Source organism: Pseudophryne corroboree, chromosome 1 (genome assembly GCF_028390025.1).
Source record: "Pseudophryne corroboree isolate aPseCor3 chromosome 1, aPseCor3.hap2, whole genome shotgun sequence".
NCBI classification, from domain to species: Eukaryota; Metazoa; Chordata; class Amphibia; order Anura; family Myobatrachidae; genus Pseudophryne; species Pseudophryne corroboree.
In genome coordinates, this window is record NC_086444.1 from 706,602,061 (window position 1) to 706,623,193 (window position 21,133).

Here is a 21,133-nt window from a genome sequence, read left to right on the forward strand (position 1 = left end):
GCACGGGGCTTTGCAATTCAAATTCAGGAGAGAAAATGAGACTCTGTGATTTCTATAGAAATCACACATCTTTTTTGAGGCACCTGAGAGAAAGTCTGATATTTCTTAAAATCATTATTTTTAGAAAAAAATCAGTGTGACTTGCTCTGGCACCAAAATTGCGTGCGATGGGTGTGACGTTTTTTGCAGAGTACCCCCCAAGGTGGGAATTCATTTGGCCATGAGTCCTCCTTTGAAAAAACACCTTGCACACAATTTTGGATTACAGTGGAAGTGTGTGCTTCTGATACTTTCAGTATCCAATTTAAAAAAAAAAAAATGCCCATGGTTTCCCCTCTATGTTCCCACTGTGGAAGGGGCTCCTGGAAGATGTAGGGGAGATGACGGGTGTTGGGGGGTTCACATACACTCAAACACACTTTTACACTCACTGCTGATGCTGGAGGCGAAGACACCTTTTTGGAAGCTGAGTAATTACATGCTAAGTAAGCTAAATGGAAACTTTCAATTGCATAATTAGAACTTAAGGGGGTGTTTCAAGGGTGCCAGAGACAGCCCCACTAATTTTTCCTAAAAGTAACTATTTAAAAAAAAAAGCTCTGGTGGTGCAAAAAAAAAAAGGCGCAGTAATTTCTATAGAAGCCACTGTGTCTCATTTTCTTCCTTCAGTTGAATAGCAGGGTGTGTTTTTTTTTTTTTTTTTTTATGTAATCTCACACAGTTTATTTTATTTTTTGTTTTGGAATTGAATTCCATTACAAGTGTCTGATGTGTTTCTATTGTATATTCTACTGTTGCAGATATGCAACATGTTTAATTTAATTGATACATTCTTTGAGTAGCCTGTAATTAATAATCATCCAATATTAATGCATCCACGGAATAGCCATCTTGTTAAAGTTTTGTACTGCAAATAGTATGACATAACAGGTTCCTGGAGCAATCTTCGGACAAATGTATACGAAGAATGGTGTCAGTGCACCATACAGACATGAATGTGGTGCACTATTATTAGCAAGCAATATAGTGTAGTGACATATACCCTTTGTGAGCTAACATTATGCTCAGAAAAGGTTAATAAAAAAAAAAAACCCACAAGACTGGCTTGGACAAAACTTGTTAAAGATGGCAAATATTAGTAAATTGTATATGCAAATGAGACAAATGTAAGTTTATAATCTTCACCGTCAAATTCACAGTAGCTTGGGTTGCAAACAGATTAAGGAAACGCTTTAATTTCAATGATACATTGGAAAATAAAACGATTGTTGCAATCACTCTAGCAATAATTTAATACTGTGGTTCAAGTGTAATAATGCAGATTCATAAGATCAAGCATGTACAGTACCTCCTATGGAAGCTTTTTGTAGAAGAAAATTACAGTCCATTCTGATTCTCCAATTCCCAGTGTTTCATCAAAGTCACAGCCAATTTTGTTCGCTACAGTGAATATAGATTTTTTTTTTTCTTCACACAGGCTTATAAATCTGAATCGTCTATACGGTAAATGTTCTTTCCTTTTAACTATTATACTGCTTTACTTAAATTTTACTTTGCTTCTTGCTTCTGCCACTGTTTAATTTTTTTGTGAACTACTGTACATGTTACATATTGAATATCTGCTCTATATTATGTTACTGTTTTGCGTAATGTTCTGAACTCTGGTTGTTACTAATTAGAATCTGTTTTTTGAGATGGCGTACTGTATGTTTAAAATTGCTTACACATAGATAATCGCTAAACCTCTACATTGGTTACCGGCTTGATCGAATGAGTATTCATTACTACATTAGAACCACAATTTACACTAGTTTAATTTGCAACAATAGTTTTTCTTTTAAGATTACGGGTCATTGATCTGACAGTGTGTACTATTTCTGTTTTTCCCCCTTTATATCTGTTTTTAAGTAAATATTTTGTGAATTTTACTTTCAGTGATCACTAATGTTACATTTGTTTCATTTGCATGCTCAATTTGAATATTGACCTTCAAATTTATTAGCAAGGCTACCGTTTTTAAATTTTTATTTTACAAAGCACGTTAAGGTTGACAGAGGTTGAATGTATCCCCAAACATCCATAGGCAAACACAGGGGGGTTTCCAGTTGCCCAGAATCCCCCATCCACCTGACCAGCAGCACAAATTATGACCACAATAGCCACAGTATAAAATACGATTACTAGAGCTGCCGCCACAACATGCAGTTAAAGGGACAGAGCAGAGCTGCTGCACATACCCAGTGGTAGCAGCTTCTTCTGCCAGGTTTGCTCTGTGTGTGGATCTGAGGACTCAATCATTGCACTGGAATAGCTGCCAGGAAGAAGAGACAGACACCTTACCACGAAGCGGGAGAATGTGTGCTTAGAAAGTTCAATTCTGTCTCCTGCTGGTTCTTTTATGTTTTTGTATGTATTTATTTATTATGGGATATTTAACCTCCTTCTGACCCTTTATGTTATTTATATTAGTTGAATATGTACTATATGATAGACCATCTATAGTGTTAATTATTAATATTAAATTCCATACACTATCCAATGTACAAAAAGACCAGGGTCTGTACTAGGTTATTCGATTGCTCCACAAGTCTTCCACACTTGCTCCAGTGTTCCACAGGGTGGTAGATTGTGAATTGCATTTGGAAACCCGCCTCTACAAATCCTGCATTTGCCACTGACTTCGCTGTATGTGTTAATATTGCTCTCATTAATAGAGGGTTCCTTGATTGCACTTAATGCGTATTCTGCCACTCGTCAGAAATAACCTGTCTCACACAGGTGGGGGAGATGAGGCCAATAAAATAGGGATCTGTGGCAGGAGTGTGTAAAATGCAAATATCTTAGAGATGGAGCACAAAGAATTGCATGCAAAAAGTGACATTAAAGGAACATAAGTTACTATTTGTCAACAGAACACCATTCTGGACTATGCATAAACTTCTCCCCAATTATAGTTTTACCCACAAAATCAATATTAATCTGAAAAAGAATATAGGGGGTCATTCCGAGTTGTTCGCTCGTTGCCGATTTTAGCATAGGAGCGATTAAGGCAATAATGCGCATGGTTCGCAGTGTGCATGCGGTTAGTATTTTAACACAAAGCTTAGTAGATTTACTCACGTCCGAACGAAGATTTTTCATCATTGTAGTGATCGGAGTATGATTGACAGGAAGTGGGTGTTTCTGGGCGGAAACTGACCGTTTTCTGGGAGTGTGCGGAAAAACGCAGGCGTGTCAGGGGAAAAACGCGGGAGTGTCTGGAGAAACGGGCGAGTGGCTGGCCGAACGCTGGGCATGTGTGTGACGTCAAACCAGGAACGAAACGGGCTGAGCTGATCGCAATCTGTGAGTAGGTCTGGAGCTACTCAGAAACTGCTAAGAAATTTCTATTCGCAATTCTGCTAATCTTTCGTTCGCAATTCTGTTAAGATACACTCCCAGAGGGCGGCGGCTTATCGTGTGCAATGCTGCTAAAAGCAGCTAGCGAGCAATCAACTCGGAATCCCCCCCATAATGAAGACCATGTCACTGTTTATTCAGGACATAATTTACAGATGAAGATATCCAAGGTTTTATTGTTTATGCAGCATGGATAAGACATGTATATGTTTAAACTAACAATAAATAAGTTTGGTTAGGTATATATTAAATGTTCTGGGCACAACAAGTATATAAAAAAGCAACCTAAGGGTACTCTGTTCCAATCACCAACAAGGACCCAGAAATCAACAGTAAGAAAACAGGTGGGTTGGTGGTCCTTTGGGCGCTGAACACTGAAATAGACTAGGGATGGTTGGTAGATAAATATGGGATTTTTTAATTAAATTAAATTCTAGCATGGCCATATTTGCAAAATAATATTCAAGCATACATCTAAACTAGGCAGTAATAAGGAACATCGCATCCCTTGTAGGGGAAAGTTAGAAATTCATAAAATACTGTACCCCAATTTTTGATGCACTTTCTATGAAATTATCCCAAATTGTTGACTTATAAACGGTGACAAATTTCAAACAAAAAGGTTAATTTATGAAGCAAATTATGTAAAAATACAAATTACCGTTAACCAATGGAAGCACAGTGTAAACTGATATCAATCCCTCGTGGGAATTGACAAAGTTTATACCTGAGTGGTATGCATCGAGAACCCTTAACCATCGGTTACTTGGGCTCTCTGGAAAACTTCAAGGTGATGGATAGATGAGTCCCAATGCAGTTGTCCTTGTGTTGTATAGTCTGGTGAAGTCACACAAATACTGCCAATGTGTTTATTCCTCCTTTTGGATCTTTCCGTGTTACTGCCCAATAAATATGCATGTCTGTGGGGCTTATCCAATTAGCCGCAGGGTGTACCCAACAGATAGTTGTTGGTGGTGCCCGATTCAGTTAGCTGCAGGAACCTTGCACGTCTATCCTTAATATTTTTCCTTGCAGTCTCAAGAGCTATGAGGAAAAATCTGGGTTAAAATGCACCCTCTGCATTTAACTTGCATGGAACCCCATTCGTTACTGCATTTTACGTGGAGTAAGTGGGCTTTCCATGCAGGTTAAAGGCTAAACTCACAGCTTTCCCTGCTCGGTAAACAGAATGATTGAATATGCCCTCATGTATATATTTTGTTCCAAGCAATAGTGAAGTAAAATAGTAAATAAAAGGAATGTCTTACAGATGTAACCATGCTCATCTAGCCTGTAACTTGCCGTATTCGCTGCAAGTGTGCCTGCGACTAGTACACACACCCATATGAGTAAATGGGCTGCATAGTAAGGCGCAGCTCAGCGATGAAAGATGCACGTGTGCCTAGGTGTGCCGTGTGTGCCCGTGCGGCCATGCCGCAGGCTGGATGAGCGTGGATACATCTGTATGTGTGTAGTTGAACTTTTTGTATATTACAGGGAAGCCAATAACGTATTAGCTTACTATGGTTACAGCTGAATTTTCAGTCAATTTTAGATATTTTCAATCTGTTTGCTTACAGATTTCATTGCTTTTAAAAGAATGCACCAATATTACACAATTCAGTCTGAGTTATGTTCCTCTTTCATCAGAGGAACATAACATGCAGATGCATACATGCACTGCATCACCTTGGGGCTGTAAAAGTACAGTCCCATTTACTTTTTCACTAATAGTCCGTTTCTCATCCAGCTTTTATGCTTATGTATTCAGTCATGCACCTGTCAATGACTATTTGCAGCTTATGATGAATGCTTCTCTCTAGATTCTTTGATGTAAAATGTATTCTTTTATTCTGGCAACCAAACTCTCTTTCAAAGTGCTGTATCCAACAAACTGTTTTGTCTCCCCTAACAACACTCGCACACCCCATAATTTAATCAGGAGCAGGATGATCTAGAAACAAATGAGTATTAGCCTAATGGCAGTTGCCATCAGTTAAGGTAAGCTTTACTCGTTACAATAAGGGCACGGACTCTATTAATTTTTTTTTTTTTTTGCAGATCTAGTGGAAATATTAGGGCAGTTAATGTATTTGTAAAAATGTTTTTTACAATTTAATTTCAGAAGCAGATTGTAAACTTCAAATTACATTTTGTCATCTTTTCTAAACACTGCTTAGAATTGTTATCTTGTTTATTTCCATGGATCCAGAAATAAAAAATAAAAAAAATTAAAATTAACTTTTACATTCAAGTTTTTTTTCTCTGAGTTTATTATTTCATGAGGGTAAATCTTGACACAATTTGTAGTGATTGTCCCCTGTATGGAGTATATAGTGGAGACTAATACATGTACACAATACGGTAGATACGGAAATTAACACAAGTTGATTTTGAAACCGTGTGTCTTTGCACTGTGGATGCTATGGGGGTGAGCACTCACTTGTACGGGCAATGCTGAGTCCCCTACATGTCTATTGTATGTCCTGTTGTGGCCAAAGGGGCATAACTGATTGGGAACCAGGCACCTGTCGATGCTGAAACTTAACATTTCTAAATGGGTGGGTGTGATTTGAAATTTCTATATATCTGTCTATATCAGTTTCTCTCACTATATCTCTGGGTTTTTTTTTATACACACCAACACAAACACCTCCGACATAAGTCCTGCATTTGCCCCTGAACAACATTTATTTCTGTTTAACAAACAAACAAACTAATTTGTTTTCTTTTGAGCAACACTTAAAAAACATAGGAGTTCATTTAGTAAACAAAGGAATTATGTGATTTCTTACACCTCTGTCAGGAATCATCGGCGGGATGTAATGGCGTCTGATTCTGCTGGAGGTGTGGCATTTTTTTTTTTATGTGGCTATCATTTACAGGCATAGTTTTATCTTGTAAATGACTGCCACTTTCAAAAAACCTCTTGAGTTCGGTTGGCATCCCGCACCTCCGGCAAACTTAGACGCCATTACATCCCGCCGCATATTCCTAGAAGTGCAGTATGCAACCTGCAGCTACACATCACCTATTATATATGTTTACATCTTGCTGTGTTAAGCAGTTGTGCAGTTGAAAAATAAAAACTGCAATTTAGATAATGTGAGTGAACAGTTTTTAAACTGAGTATTGAGACACCCAGCAACACAACTTACAGGATACATTTATCTGTAGCGAATATATTCATAAATAACCTCTTCTAACATACCATTTGTGGTGGACCAATGTTGTATTGTGCCAAAGTTTAAAGACAACCGTCTAAATTAAAGGGGTCACTCCTATTAGCTGCGAGTAAGTACAGCTATATGCTGCACTTATGGTGCTTCAAGACTCACTGATTTTTGTTTGAAGCATCACAAGGCTCCATTCAAAAATCTGCAAGACTGGTTTCTGAGGGAGACTAATTGTGGTGGCGTTGTCAGCGTTGAAGTGGCAACTGGATCCTGACTGTCAATGAGAAACTGATATTTTTAGGTTTAAAACTGGACTGGTGGGAAGAATCTGTCAGCACTGATAGAGCCAGTGTAACATTGTTATACTGTAGCTTTTATATTAGCTACTGTTCAATATGTGTTACACTAAAGGCCCATACACACTTGACGATGCACACATCGTTAACGACCGTCGTTAACGACTTCCCTTGAACTTCCCTTGAACAGCTGAGCAAACGACATGAGCATACACTATACCAAAGACCAACGACCAACGACCAAAGACCAACGACCAAAGACCAACGACCAAAGACCATTTATTGTTGAAGCATCCAAGCTGAACAGTTTATTAAAATAATGAGCTAGGAACAGGGCTGGTGAACAGTGGCTTGGTCGTTCACACCATACACATTCAACGACGTCTCTGGTCGGTAACGACCATAGTGGAAATTGAGCATACATGTTCCACAGATTAGCGAGGGTCGTTAACGTCCCGCGGGGCCGCGCATCGGTGGTCGTCGGATGCATACACACTTGACGATATAATGAGCGACGTCGTTGATGAGGGTTGAAATGAACGACGTCGCTCATTTTATCGTCAAGTGTGTATGGGCCTTGAGACTTCAGATATATAGATAGACAGTTTGAGTCTCCCATATCCAAAATATTTGGGACCAGAAGTATTTTGGATAACGGATTTTTCCGTATTTTGGAATATATGCATAGCATATTGTGTTGGGGATGGGACCCAATTCATTTATGTTTCATATACACCTGAAGGTAATTTAATACAATATTTGTAATACTTTTTGTGAATAAAACAATTTACATACTGTACATAACACAAAATTTATTTATGTTTCATATACACCTTATTCACGCAGCCTGAAGATAATTTTATCAATGTATTATTATTTTTTTATAATTTTGTGCATTTAAACAAAGTGTATGTACATTGAACCATCAGAAAGCAAATGTGCCACATTCAGTCGCCCACAAAAAATGTGGTATTTGGAATATTATATATTTTAGATTATTGGATATATACTTTTATTCAGTATTAATCAACCTGAAAAACCTTGGGGGCCACACAGGGCATCGCTCTAGCTGTCAAAAGGGCTCAATAATAAGTATCTGGGCGGAATCAGATTTGTTGATTTTACTTTTGAGTCAAGTGGCTGGATTACTTAAACATTCATTGCAGCCTGTTTACTTTTGTTAGACGATAGTGGCCACCTTCCAAACAGATGTTATGCCGTGGCTAAGGAGTTCAGTATTAAGCATTGATTAAGCTATGATTAAGCATTGTTGTCAATTTATGGCCACACACTGCAATATCAGGTCAATTACTATCCAAGTGTTTATAGAAAAGACCACAGACACATCAGTTCAGTTCAATAAAAAGTTATTATAGATTGAAATGCTGCTTATTAAAAATTATTAAATGGAACAAAATATGAGAGTAATCCAGAAAAGGACATATACTTGTAAAATAAAAAAATAAAAAAGTGTTCTTTTTTTATTTTTAATCACAGAGGCCCTGATTCAGACATGTACCTAAACCTGATGGTTTATGCACAACCCTAATAGTGAGGCACAGGTTCTGTTTCCACTCTGTGGGTGTTGTGGGAATAGTTCCTGTTAGTCGGCATGCCAACTGTTGGGATTGTGAGGGGGGCTGCAGCCATTTGGGACAGGGGTGGGTGAAGCTGGTCAGCATTCCTGAAATTGAGTGGTGTGTGGCCCCTGTTTTCTGGGAGTGGAGAGGCCAGAGACGAAGCATCTCTAAATTAGGCCAGGATTACCGTATTCTGTTTTTCCACATAATCATCTTTTATATTTAAGCATTTTTTATATCTGATCATGAGCTTTAGGGGCAGAAGTATTAAGCCTTGCAGAGTGATAAAGTGGAGAGAAACTAATTACCAGCAAATCTTCTCATATCTGCCGTGTTACAGACTGTGTTTGTGGAATGACAGGAGCTGATTGGCTGGTACAATATCTCTCACCACTTTATACATTTCCAAGGTTTAGTACATCTGCCCCTAAGAATCCCCTTGTTGAACTCTTTTCCCATCAGTACTTTGAACTAGTTGTGTACTAAGTTTCAACTCATCGTCACTTCCATAATGTTTTACTTTGATGAACCTTTTGATCTTAGGGTCGATCCATTATTGAACATTCTCAACACTTTCTAACATTAGCGTACATCTACTTAAATTGAGGATAAATTTCGCCAGGTCTCACTTTCTGCAGAGTCCAGAAATGAATAACACTCCTCACTTCACAGTTGGAGGGTTTTTGTATTTTAGGGTTCTTTCTAACAAGAAACACAGACCTATTATAACAGGCATGTCCAAACTGCGGCCCTCCAGCTGTTGAGAAACTACACATCCCAGCATGCCCTGATACATCTTTAGCATTCTCTGACAGCAAAACTGTGTCAGGGCATGCTGGGATATCATGTAGTTTCACAACAGCTGGAGGGCCGCAGTTTGGACATGCCTGTATTATAAGCTAGAACACACTACAGCGCCAAACACAACCATACCGGCACGCCACTCACAGAGCACTTACAAAACAGGCAGACTTCCAAATCATTAATTGGGGAGGGCGAATGACCTGAGTGGTAAGAATGTGCAAACAGTCTTTATTTTATGGATTACCATTGTATTTGCAGTGATGCGGTTGCATTTGGGTTAGCTTTAATTTATTATTAGGGCCAGAAAAAATATCACCTTAATGGGTCTCACACAAAAACTTTACATATTACCATGCTTATCTTTGCTGCAACATGGCTTGCTGTATGGAATGCCGGGCTGCAACTATTCATTGCCGGCTATCACTTAATAAATTCCTAGTGGAATTATTGTAGTGATCGCCTACTGTGAATAGCACAGCCTGGCGCTCAATGCAGCATGCCGCATCGCTGAAAGATGACCATGGCTTCATCTGTATTCTGTAATTGTTTGCAGTTTCAGAATTTGCATCAAAAAAGGCGTTTGACATCTCTTAGGACTCGGATAGGTTTTAGGATTATGGTAATTAGATATGTATGTAGTTGTTTCAGATTTGGACTATAAGAGGGTAAGGGCTACTGTATATTTACAAATTTGTGGGTTTATATAAGCAGCTATGTTTCCCACAGCAACCAGTCAGATCCTAGCTATTAGTGTTCCCGCTTGGATGTGGGCAGGGTGCTGGAGTGCCAAGAAAGTGCCCCCATAAAGGGGGCACAGCAAGACAGGGAGGGGGCACGGTCCCACCAACCGTCACTATTGGGGGCAGATTGGGATGGAGAACCAGTTTGGGAAATTTATGGAAGCAGCCCTAATGGGGGTGCAGTCTGTCAAAAGGGCCATCTCTCTCTCTCTCTCTCTCTCTCTCTCTCTCTCGCTATACTATATATAATACTATATATATATATATATATATATATATATATATATAGTATTGAGAAGTAGTCTGTGATGTATGCACAGTGGCGTCAGAACGGGGGTGCGGCCCGCAACCAGTTGTCACCCTTGAGGGGGTGACACCAAAATGCCCTGCCTCTTATACTCACAGGAGTCGGGTGCTGCAGTGGTGACAGTCGCTTGCAGCACTCGGCTCCTGTGATACAGGTGCTGACACTCCACATTTACTGGTCTCTGGCGGCAGCCCAGCTTCTTCAGTTGTTGCTGGGCTGCCCCGGAGTGATTTCACCGGGTTCCCCCGCGAGGTCATGCCCCTCCGACTTAGGCCATGCCCCTTTTTTTGCCCATGAGGACGCCTCTGTGCATGTGTACATTTTAGTCTGTATAGTGATATTACCTTTATAGTAATCTATTTAGTACTGTGTGAAATAACATTTTTTTTTTGTCAAATATATCAAATGAAGAACTCCCATAAAGTGCTTATAATATTGAATATTATTGTTTAGTTTATTGCGGTTCTTGATTCAAAAATGCCAACATGTTTGCATACTGCTTACATTTACTATAACTATCCATAGGAGGCCAGATGCAAATCTACAAACACATGCTGTAGGAGTTATCTTATACTGTGATTTGATTTGACTAAAATAAAGTGTATCATGTCTCCAGAGTAAGGGAAATGCAATCAGTTGTTGTTGTTGTTTTTAAATGTATTAATTTTTTTTTTTTTTTATTGTACAAGCTCAAAAGAATTATGTAGTTGTATGAGTAAAATTACAATCAGACCGTAACTCTGTAGCCTAATATTTACCAAGACAAATGAGCTTAGTAGTGAGCAAACAAAATAAATATTGAACATTCTCAAACATGGACTAATAATGTTTGACAATGATATTTAAGGTTTTCTTTTCCTGTGGTACATAACTGAGTTTTAATGAGCAGCTAGCCTAAAAATTAGTCAAATGCATTTTCCTGTTTTAATACATGTAGAATAATTTGTTTAACCTTATATGATGAAATGTTATGTATAGCCATTCAGGAGTTTTCTTTCTCTTGTAGTTTCAGGAAAACCTGACCTTTCTGTGCATCAGACATCAGAGAACAGCCTACTTTTACAATGGGAACCACCAAGTAAGTCAGTTGGACACGTCCTAGGTTACCGCCTACAGTTTGGGCGTCTTGATGCTAAAGTTCTTTCAACTTTAGAGTTTGGAGCTCAAGAAAAGAAATTTACAGCCACCAATATCCACAAGGGTGCAAAGTACATTTTTAGAATGGCGGTCAAAAGCCGGGCGGGCTTCAGTGAGGAAGCTGTTGAAGAGTTCATCATACCAGAGGAAGCACCTAAAGGTTACCCTCAATTAGCTGACCCTGGCAATATCACTTCTGTGTCTATCCAGCTAACCTGGTTGCCTCCTGTTCTGGCTGAACAGAATGGTATGATCACCAAGTATACAGTAGTATATTGGGTAGCCGACTCTCCAGAAAATATGCTGGAAATAGACCTACCATCTTCTGAAAGTTCTTGCTTGCTGAGCAACCTGAAGCCTAACACTGTTTATGAAGTCAAAATACGTGCACACACCAGTAAAGGTCCTGGGCCTTACAGTCCAAGTGTTCAGTACCGCACTTATCTCCTAAATCAAGGTAGGCTTTATCAGTCTTCATTTCTTGGCATTTTCTTTTGGTTCTTGAAAGCAAGCCGCTAAACAGCATCTCCTGAATACTTCAGATTTAGTGTGACTATAATAAATGGGATGGTACAGTCTATCCTTATTTCATTTGTTTTACTAATAATTGAGTGAATCTGAAGATATTTTCAGGTAAGTGTTTTTTCCCTTCTTAAAGTTTAGTTAAGACACTTCTCATGAATTTCTGGGTTCACCAATGACATCACAGGTGGGAAAGCTTTCTGCATCATCTTCCTTTCAGCGTCTGCTTTGGAAAATGCTTCTTTTCATCATTCATGCTTTGATATTTCAGTCTTTCTCCATTGTGTCTTTATGCATTTTACTGTGCCATAATTGCATTTCCAGTTTTGGAGTCATAAAGCAAAGTTTGGGGTCTGAGAGAGTAATTGCTGCGATGTAAACAAGCACACAGATCTCATTTTACTTATAATCTTCTCATACACTCCAATTGAAAACACTTGATTCTAAAAATAAATTTTGTACTTGAATAATTTAGCTTTTTGGTCTTCTCCTCTCTTTTCTTTGCTGTTTTCCAGTATTACCAAAAAATTTCAAGGTCAAGATGGTCACAAAGACGTCAGTTCTTCTGAGTTGGGAATTTCCAGAAAACTACAACTCAATAGTGCCTTATAAGGTAGGAGGAATATGTTTAATTATATTTTTTTATAGTAACACTTAGCACCATTTTCAGTCAAAGGTACTGCATATATCTTCTTTTTTCACCATTTAATTTTTTGCGTATAATGAGACGATACTTTGTTGAATTAGCTAAAAAAACAAACAAAGGTTTCATAATAGTGGCTAAGAAGTATTCAACCATATTGACACTTTCCTTGAACCACAATGGATGAATTCTGGAATTTTTACTGCTGTTCAGCAAAAAATATCCTGCAAAAAAAAAAAAATCTTTTCTGGTAAATTATAAAAATGGACAATAGTAGATAACATAAGTATTCACCTCTTTTATTAGAATACTTCTAAATAAATCCTAGTTCAATCAGTTATCACATCATTAATTGGTGTCCACTTTTTTTGCAATTAAAGTGTATTAAATTATTTAAAAAAAATATTAGAAGTTAGAAGTCTCACTTTTTATTAGTGTATTTCCATTTAAGATTGAACATTCAGATCAAATGACAGAAAAGGTTATTGGAAAGAGAACCCATGAAGGGAAGCATGCATGATAGTTTTATAAATTTAGAATATTCCCATAGGCACTGTCCTGTTCATCGCACAAAAATATAGAGAATAACACACTTGAATTAGCCTAGGGTAGGCCATCATTAATAACTGAGCATCATGAGAGGATACAAATTCCATGGCAATAAACTGTTTATGAGAAACCAGCAGCTTTTATACTTAACAAATTAGCATTTTGTAGGATTGCTACAAAAGGAATACAATTGTTGAATTGATCTCTAGGGAATACAGATGTGTATCATACACTGGTGCTTCAGTAGCACCAAATAACCATTTTCAGCGTACCAAGAACCTTAATCAGTAAGGATTACAATTTCTGCTAAAAAGCAGTTGCTGTGATCAAATAGTTGCTGCCCATAAATAGAGAAAAGTTGCCCATTGCACAAATTGCGAATGCATCGCAATATGTGGTCTGATCGCAAAACCATACGCAATTCTCGGAACATCAGAGATTTTTCCTATCTGGATCTGGCAAGGTCATCCACAATTCTTGCGACACAAAGGTCTGGAAGTATTCATCGCTGACGTCAGAGTCCCGCATTAAAAATGCCTGGGCACGCCTGCGTTTTTTCAGACACACCCAGAAAATGGCAGGTTTTTGCCCAGAAACACTGGCTTCCTGTCAGTCAAACAGCGTATGCATTGCGATCACGATGTGTACACAATTTCTGTTGCTATTTTTAATTGCGTGGGCAAAATGCGAACACTGCTCATGTACAGCCATTTGATCGGACGGATTGCGAATCACAAATTTAGCAATCCTTACTGAATAAGGTCCTAGGTGCCTGCAACTTGGACTTTGCGGAGTACCTTTCTTGCTCTAAATGTGTGTCTTATACACATAAAAGAAACAACTGGAAGCAAAATGACTTTGATAGATTACATTGATCAATTCGATGTGTAAAATGTGTTTTTGCTAATCAGTCTGAATCTGTTTACAAAGTACTACAATGCAGCAGCCAAGGCTTTTTCTAACACCAATTTCTGCTGTGCTTCATCTGCTGCTTCTTACGTGCTTAAAGTTAATTCCTGTGATGTTAATGTTGCAGCCCAATGTGTCTAGTACACTTTGAATGGTGTTTTGCTGCATCTGTGATGCGAATATGACACAAAATGTAAATAAAAAGTGTGTGTCACTGTCATAGAATTGGAAAATGGTAATTAATCAGAAACCTTTTTGGCATCTGAAAACGCTTGTCTGGGTTCTTCCAAGCATCGGATAGTTGATTGTCAAGCTTTTTGGAATAGGGATAAATGACCGATGATCGCCAAATAAAGCCATGTCCGGCGAGTCCGGTGACACATTCTTATAAATGTTTAAGACCTGTCAAAATGCAAAAATAAGGGGTTCAACTCCCTAAGAAGATTCTGGAGAATTTATTTTCTCATTGTCAGTGATCTCGCTCAACTCACGATCCTCCTAATCTACTTCATCTTGGGATAGTAGTTCCTCTTCTGATTAATCCAAATGAAGAATCTGTGGTATCGGACGTTTCTTAGCTCGAGATGATGTCTGGGATTGCTTCTAGATGTGTCCAGGAGCTTAGTGAGGTCCCTTGCCAGTCATCATTCAGATCATATAGGACTAGAGCTAAACTCACAAACGCACAAAACACTCACTCAGGCAGTAATAGCTAGATAGAGTGAGTGTAGAAAATATATAGAGAGTCAGGAGGATAGAGGGAGGTATAATATTAAAATCATTTCTTTATCATCCGTAGGCGGACACTGGGATCCAGATTACATAGGTGTATAGATGGGGTCCTTGAAGCCGGTGCACTTTAAGACATTTATATGAGTGTGTGTGGCTCCTCCCCTCTATGCCCCTCCCCGAAGCTCAGTTTAGAAAAAAGTACCCTCAGAGCCGACACTACTCGGAGGGCTCCAGAGATTTTTTTTATTATTTTATTTATTTAGATGTTTTTGGTTTTTTTCAGGCAGCCAGTTGGCTCCTGGCTCCCTGTTCCGTGGGAGCTACCGGGGGACCCATTCCAACCTTTTAAGGTCTGCGCCCAGGTCCCTGGCTGCCGGGACCTGTGTCCTAGCGCACCTCAACACAGCAGCATGCAGCTGTGGTCTTCAGTCCCTGCAGCCAAGCTTCGGCTAGCTGGCTGAAGATAGCATGGTGAGTGTAACCAGGGAGCCTTTTCAGTAGGGTGACCCAGCGTTAGTTAAACCACTGCACTACTACTGTGGTGGTGACAAACATAAACAGGCTGCTGGTACAGTTTATTTTGCGCGGGTTCAGCATTAAGACACTGCACACCGCTCCCACCCGTTCTCTCTCACAGACTGTCCAGTGGGTGCACGCTGTTGCCGCACGCCGCTGGTAAACAGGGGAAGCTGTCAGTGCCAGTATACGGAAGGAGTTTCTTATTCTACCCGCTCACCCTTCCTGCTCTGGCCGCTGCTGACCCTGGGGAGGTGGGGGAGATTGGTGGAGATATATGCTGCACCATGAACTTCCTCACATGCACTGGCTCTGCTGCTGCTGACACTTGTCTACAGTCCTGATCACCTAACGGATTCCGATTATGGTGGGGGCTAGATTGAAAGGGACACACATGAATTACTCCACTCTGTGAAAATTCTACTACAGCATAGTTAACTGCTAAATTAAATTAAGGGGGAGTTCTTCAGCTTTATGTCTCCCTCCCTGTGACAGGGTTGAGAATTTTTTGTGCATATACTGAATACATCTACAGTATATATTAATCTCTATTCATCTGTGTGTCTGTATGTTCTGTGAGAAAGACTGGAAAAGGCACAGCATCTAAGTCTTCTCAAAATGTCTATATATGTAAAAGTTCTATCAAATTTACACAGTCCTTTACAGATGTATCTCTGTGTTATGAACAGTGCTCTGAGGTAGCTTCTTCACAAACTACATCTGGGGTACAGGACATGACCCCAGGTTGGTTAAATACGTTTATCTACTGAACTGCAGCCACAAAGGATAGAGATGATTTTTGAGCGCATGCTCTCCAGGCCCCTGAACCAGTTTGGGCTCAATTGCAAAGTCAGTGGAGAGGTTAGCATCAGCCATGCAACCGGCTAGACAGGCTTCTCCTGTAATTTCTCAACAAGTGCAAAAGAACAGACAGCTTCCATCAGTGTTAGTCGGACCATTCAGTCACCGATATGCTGCAGCTAGAAGAAGGTGAGTTTGTACAGGAATCTGAGGAAGACCTCATACAAGATGATGAGAATGACCCCCGGGGGGTGTAAACCCTCATTACGGCTGTTCGTGAGTTCCTCAAGATTCCAGCTGTGGATCTATAATCGTCTCAGCCTTCGTTTTTCGTACCAATTCAAAAATCTTCTCTAACTTTACTTTTTGCACAGGAACTGGACTCCCAGTTCACGGAAGCTTGGAAGAACCCAAATAAGAAATTTCAAGTAACAAAGATAATTATTCATTCTTATCCTTTTTCCTTCGGAGAATTTACATATGTGGGAGCCTCCTACTGCGGTAGTCCCATCCGTGTCTCGCTTATCGAAACATATTGTGCTTCCAATCCTGGGAGCTATCATCAGAGCCATCTGATAGATTTCAGGGTATTTTCTAGTTTTCTATCTATACAGCAGCGGGGGTTGCGCTGCATCCAGTCATAGCTAGTTGTTGGGTAAACAGAGCCGTTGAGGCCTGGGCTCAGAAACTAGTATCGGGTATTCAGGATGGCCACTCCACGGATGATTTGGTAACATTAGCAGAACATATTCAAGAAGGGACATCTGATGATAATACCATTCATTGCGGTTATCACCTAAGAATCACTGCACCACGCCGGACGCCAGCGAAATTACATCAGCGGCTTCACTTGGGACTGCAGCGGCATTTCATACGTTGGGGGCCGGAGACGTCCGGAGCTCCCTAGCCGCACCTGACCAGCAGTGCAGTGTATCTCCAGCTGGATCCGTCTATGTGTAAGACGGAGGATGAGAACTTTTACCATTTAGCCAGCCTGATTAGGCAATCAGGAACCGTTACTACTATCTATGCAAAAGGAATTGCTTGAGACTTTGTAACAACGAGTGTTCAGTGTAATAACACAAGGAGCCGTTTTGAGACTTTGTAACAACAAGCGGTGATTTCTACATCTGATCATCCCGTCTCTCTACAAGCAGTTAGTGGACAATCTGAGAATACTGATTTGCACATCAATTAATAAGTATATCCCCTATTGCACATATTGTGGTTATTATATACGCATGAGAGCTGATCCATATTTTATTTTAGGTGCATATAGAAAGCCGGCTTTTGAAAATAAGAATTAATTAGAGTTGTTAAATTTATATATGCATATGATAGCTTTTTTATTAGATTAAGAATTTTATGTGGTTCCATCTACTAATTAGAGATTTATGTGATTAATCTAATCCGGAATAAAAAGGTGTTTTTATGTATACATGTGAATTCACTTTATTTGGAGTCTGGAAGGTTCTTAAATTGCGCAGAGTGTTCTTTTCTTATATTCAAGAGTCGGCTGTATTCCTCTGTGAAGCTTCATGCAAGGTTGGGCTGCTTATTTCTAGAATTCCGCTATGGCTATTTCTGCTCATAAAGCTTTATGGCTTTGCCAGTGGCTAGCTGACACAGAGTCCAAGCGAGGACTGGAAGCCCTACCATATGGCGGTGAGGCATTGTTCAGACAAGATCTGGAAAAATGGATATCACAGGCTACGTGTAATCTTCCCTCCGCAGCACCTCCACAAAGAGGTACCTATATGGGGCCTTCCTTTCACTCCTTTCATCCTCCTACCAGATACAAAGGCCGCACCAGAGGAGCGTCTAATGCAGCCAGAGTGACCAGAGGTCATGGTCGCCCAGCAGCAGCAGTTACCTCCCAGCAGGACCCTAAACCTGCTGCAAAGACCACAGCAAGATGGGGAATCCCAGAGTGGGAGAGCGTCTCATGGATTTCAGCCCAGTCTGGAGTCTGAATTGCGGGGACGCCTGGGTCAGAAATCTAATTGCACAAGGATACAAGATTTAGAATTGCAGCCCCCCTACCGATTTTTCACGTCTGGTTTACCAATTTCAGACGACGGACGGACGCTCCTGCAGAGTGCCATCGAGAGGTTATTGGAAGCGCAGGTGATCATCCCGGCACCTCCTTAACAAAGGTGACAGGGAATTTACTCAAACTTGTTCATGGTCCCAAAGCCGGATGGATCCATTCATGCCAATCCTGAATTTAAAATCCCTCAATCCTTATCTATGGGTTTTAAAGCTCAGGGTAGTCTCTACGTTCTTTGATTGCGGGTTTAGAAAAAGGGGAATTTTTGGTATCCTTGAATATCAAAGATGCATATCTCCCATGTCCCCATTTGGGAGCCTCATCAGGCTTACCTCTGCTTTGCAGTTCAGGACTCCCACTACCAATTCCAAGCCTTACTTTTCAACCTGTCATCAGCTCCCAGGGTATTCACTAAGATAATGGCAGTAATGATCGAGCTTTTGAGGACACAAGGTGTAAACATCGTACCTTACCTGGACGATCTGCTAATAAAGGCTATATCCAGGATGGCACTACAAGACAGCATTGTGACCACCCATCACCTTCTCATACACCATGGCTGGAGTCTCAATTTTCAGAAATCTCACTTGGTACCCACCCAGAGGATTCAATTTCTAGGAATGATTCTGGACATGGCACTTCAGCGTGTCTCCTTCCTCGAGACAAGGCTCAGGCAAACCAACAGCTGGTTAGGGAGGTGTTACAACACCAATGTGTCTCTATCCATCTCTGTATTAGTCTTCTGGAGAAAATTATGGCTTCATTCGATAGCCATTCCATATGGCAGGATCCATTCCAGAACATTCCAGTTGGACCTCCTTTCCAAATGAACCGAGTCTCATTTCTTTATGCACAAGATGATTTGACTCTCACATCAATCCAGACTCTCCCTTCTCTGGTGGTTGCATAACCCACACCTCCTGGAGGGTCGTTCATTCGCCCTGGGGGATTGGGTACTCTTGACCACCGATGCGAGTTTAAGGGTTGGGAAACGGTGACACAGGATTTACAGTTCCAGGGCCGTTGGTCCGGTCAAAACTCCTCTCTTCTGATCAGTGTTTTCAATTTGAGAGCTGTCTACAATGCCCCCTGCCAGGTTTTTTTTTATCTTCTATGGCTTTGGGCAATTCAAGTTCAGTCTGACAATGCCACTGCTGGGGCCTACATAAACCGACAGGGTGGTACACGGAGTAGGGGGGCAATTAAAGAATTCTCCTTCATTGGGTAGAGAAATATGCAACCGCAATATCTTCCATCTTCATACCCGTAGTCGACAATTGGGAGGCGGACTTCCTCAGCAGACAGAGAGTGAGCTCTCCATCCCCATGTATTCCATAAACTGGTTTCTAAGTAAGTGAAGCTGCAGATAGACCTGATGGCATCTTGTCTCAACAAGAAGCTCCCTCGTTGCTCAACAAGAAGCTCCCTCTGCTTCCTCAAATTCTCAAGAGGCTGAAGAGGGAGGACATACTTGCAATTCGCATTACCCCAGATTGGCCTCGTAGGGCCTGGTACACAGAGCTCTGGTCCCTTCTGGTGGCCGAGCTTTGGTGGTTAGCTCTGCGAGAGGATCTGCTTCCACAGGTTCCTTTTGTTTATCAGGACTTACCGCGGCTACGTTTGATGACTTGGCTACAGAATCTGGAAGGCATATATTACCTGGTGTGAACATCGTTGGCTGCCGGTTACATCCTTTCGCCTCAGACGTCTTCTCCATTTCCTTCAAATGGGGTTAGACGCAGGTTTGCGTTTGGACTCATTGAAGGTTCAGATCTCTGCTCTCTCAATATATTTTCAGAGATGCTTAGCATCTAACCCTGATGTCCAGACTTTTCTGCAGGGTTTTCTGAGATTGCAACCTCCGTTTTTTCCACCTACTGCTCCTTAGGATCGCAGTGCGGTATTAGAGCTCCTTCAGACTCCTTTGTTTGAACCCTTGGAGACTATGGACCTCAAGTACTTACCCTGGAAGACTGTTATCCTGTTGGCCCTGTCATCAGCTAGATGGGTCTCTGAGTTGGGAGCACAATCATGCCGCTCTCCCTATCAGGTCTGTCATAATGACAGGGCGGAGCTGCATACTCGTTCAGCTTTTCTTCCTAATGTCGTCTCTACTTTCCACATAAACCAGCCTATTGTGGTCCCCGTCTTACCTGGGGACTCAACATCCTCTTGTTCCTTATACGTGGTTTGGGGACTCTGCATTTATGTTAACAGAACGGCTAGGTCACGAAAGTCCAATGCTCTTTTTTTAATTTTTTTTTTTAATTTTTTTATAAATATGATACAAACAAGTAGGGTTGGCCTGCTTCCAAGTAGACTCTGCCTCATTGGATTAAATTCACCATTCACCAGGCATATGTGGCTTCTCCCTACCTATACCGTCCTCTGTTTCCACACATTCCATTCATCTGTGGGCTCCTCTTGGGCGGCTGCCTGTGGGGTGTCCCCTGTGGATGATAGTGAAAATTGGATTTTGGTTCTTACCAGGTAAATCCTTTTCTCTGAATCCATAGGGGACTCTGGGCACCTGACCAGCGCTGTTCACGCTTATCTTATGCAAACTTGGTTTCATTCAGTTTATGGCGGTGTGTTTGGTAACTGTCCAGTGTGTTTCAGTGTTCAGTTTTTTTCTATATGCTCCTGTTCCTGTTACTCTTCTCATGTCGGTTATGTTTCCGTCTCTCTTCGGGCATGGTTTTTCTTAACTGAGCTTCGGGGAGGGGCATAGAGGGGAGGAGCCATACACACTTTAATACACATTCTTAAAGTACACTGGTTCCAAGGACCCCATGTATACCCCTACGTAATCTAGAACCCAGTGACCCCTATGGATTCTGAGAAAAGGATTTACCTGTTAAGTACCAAAATCCCATTTTCTACTTTCCTATAATTAACTGTACCCCTGTATTAATTGGGTATGCAGGACTTGAAGATTTCTGGCAATGTGTACAAAATGGCACCTGTCTCTG

General features: G+C 40.7%; 1 protein-coding gene across 15 annotated transcripts in view; it reads left to right on the plus strand.

The window, feature by feature from the left end:
* The window catches only part of PTPRS (protein tyrosine phosphatase receptor type S), a 752,553-nt gene that overhangs the window by 445,617 nt on the left and 285,803 nt on the right, over nt 1-21,133 (plus strand). For 9 of the 15 annotated variants that reach the window (XM_063914875.1, XM_063914874.1, XM_063914878.1 and 6 more), the window contains 2 exons: nt 11,309-11,896; nt 12,477-12,574. In XM_063914875.1, the coding sequence (XP_063770945.1) occupies nt 11,309-11,896; nt 12,477-12,574 (686 nt within the window). The remainder of the gene's footprint in view (nt 1-11,308; nt 11,897-12,476; nt 12,575-21,133) is intronic. The other 6 variants (XM_063914884.1, XM_063914885.1, XM_063914886.1 and 3 more) reach the window with 3 other exon arrangements.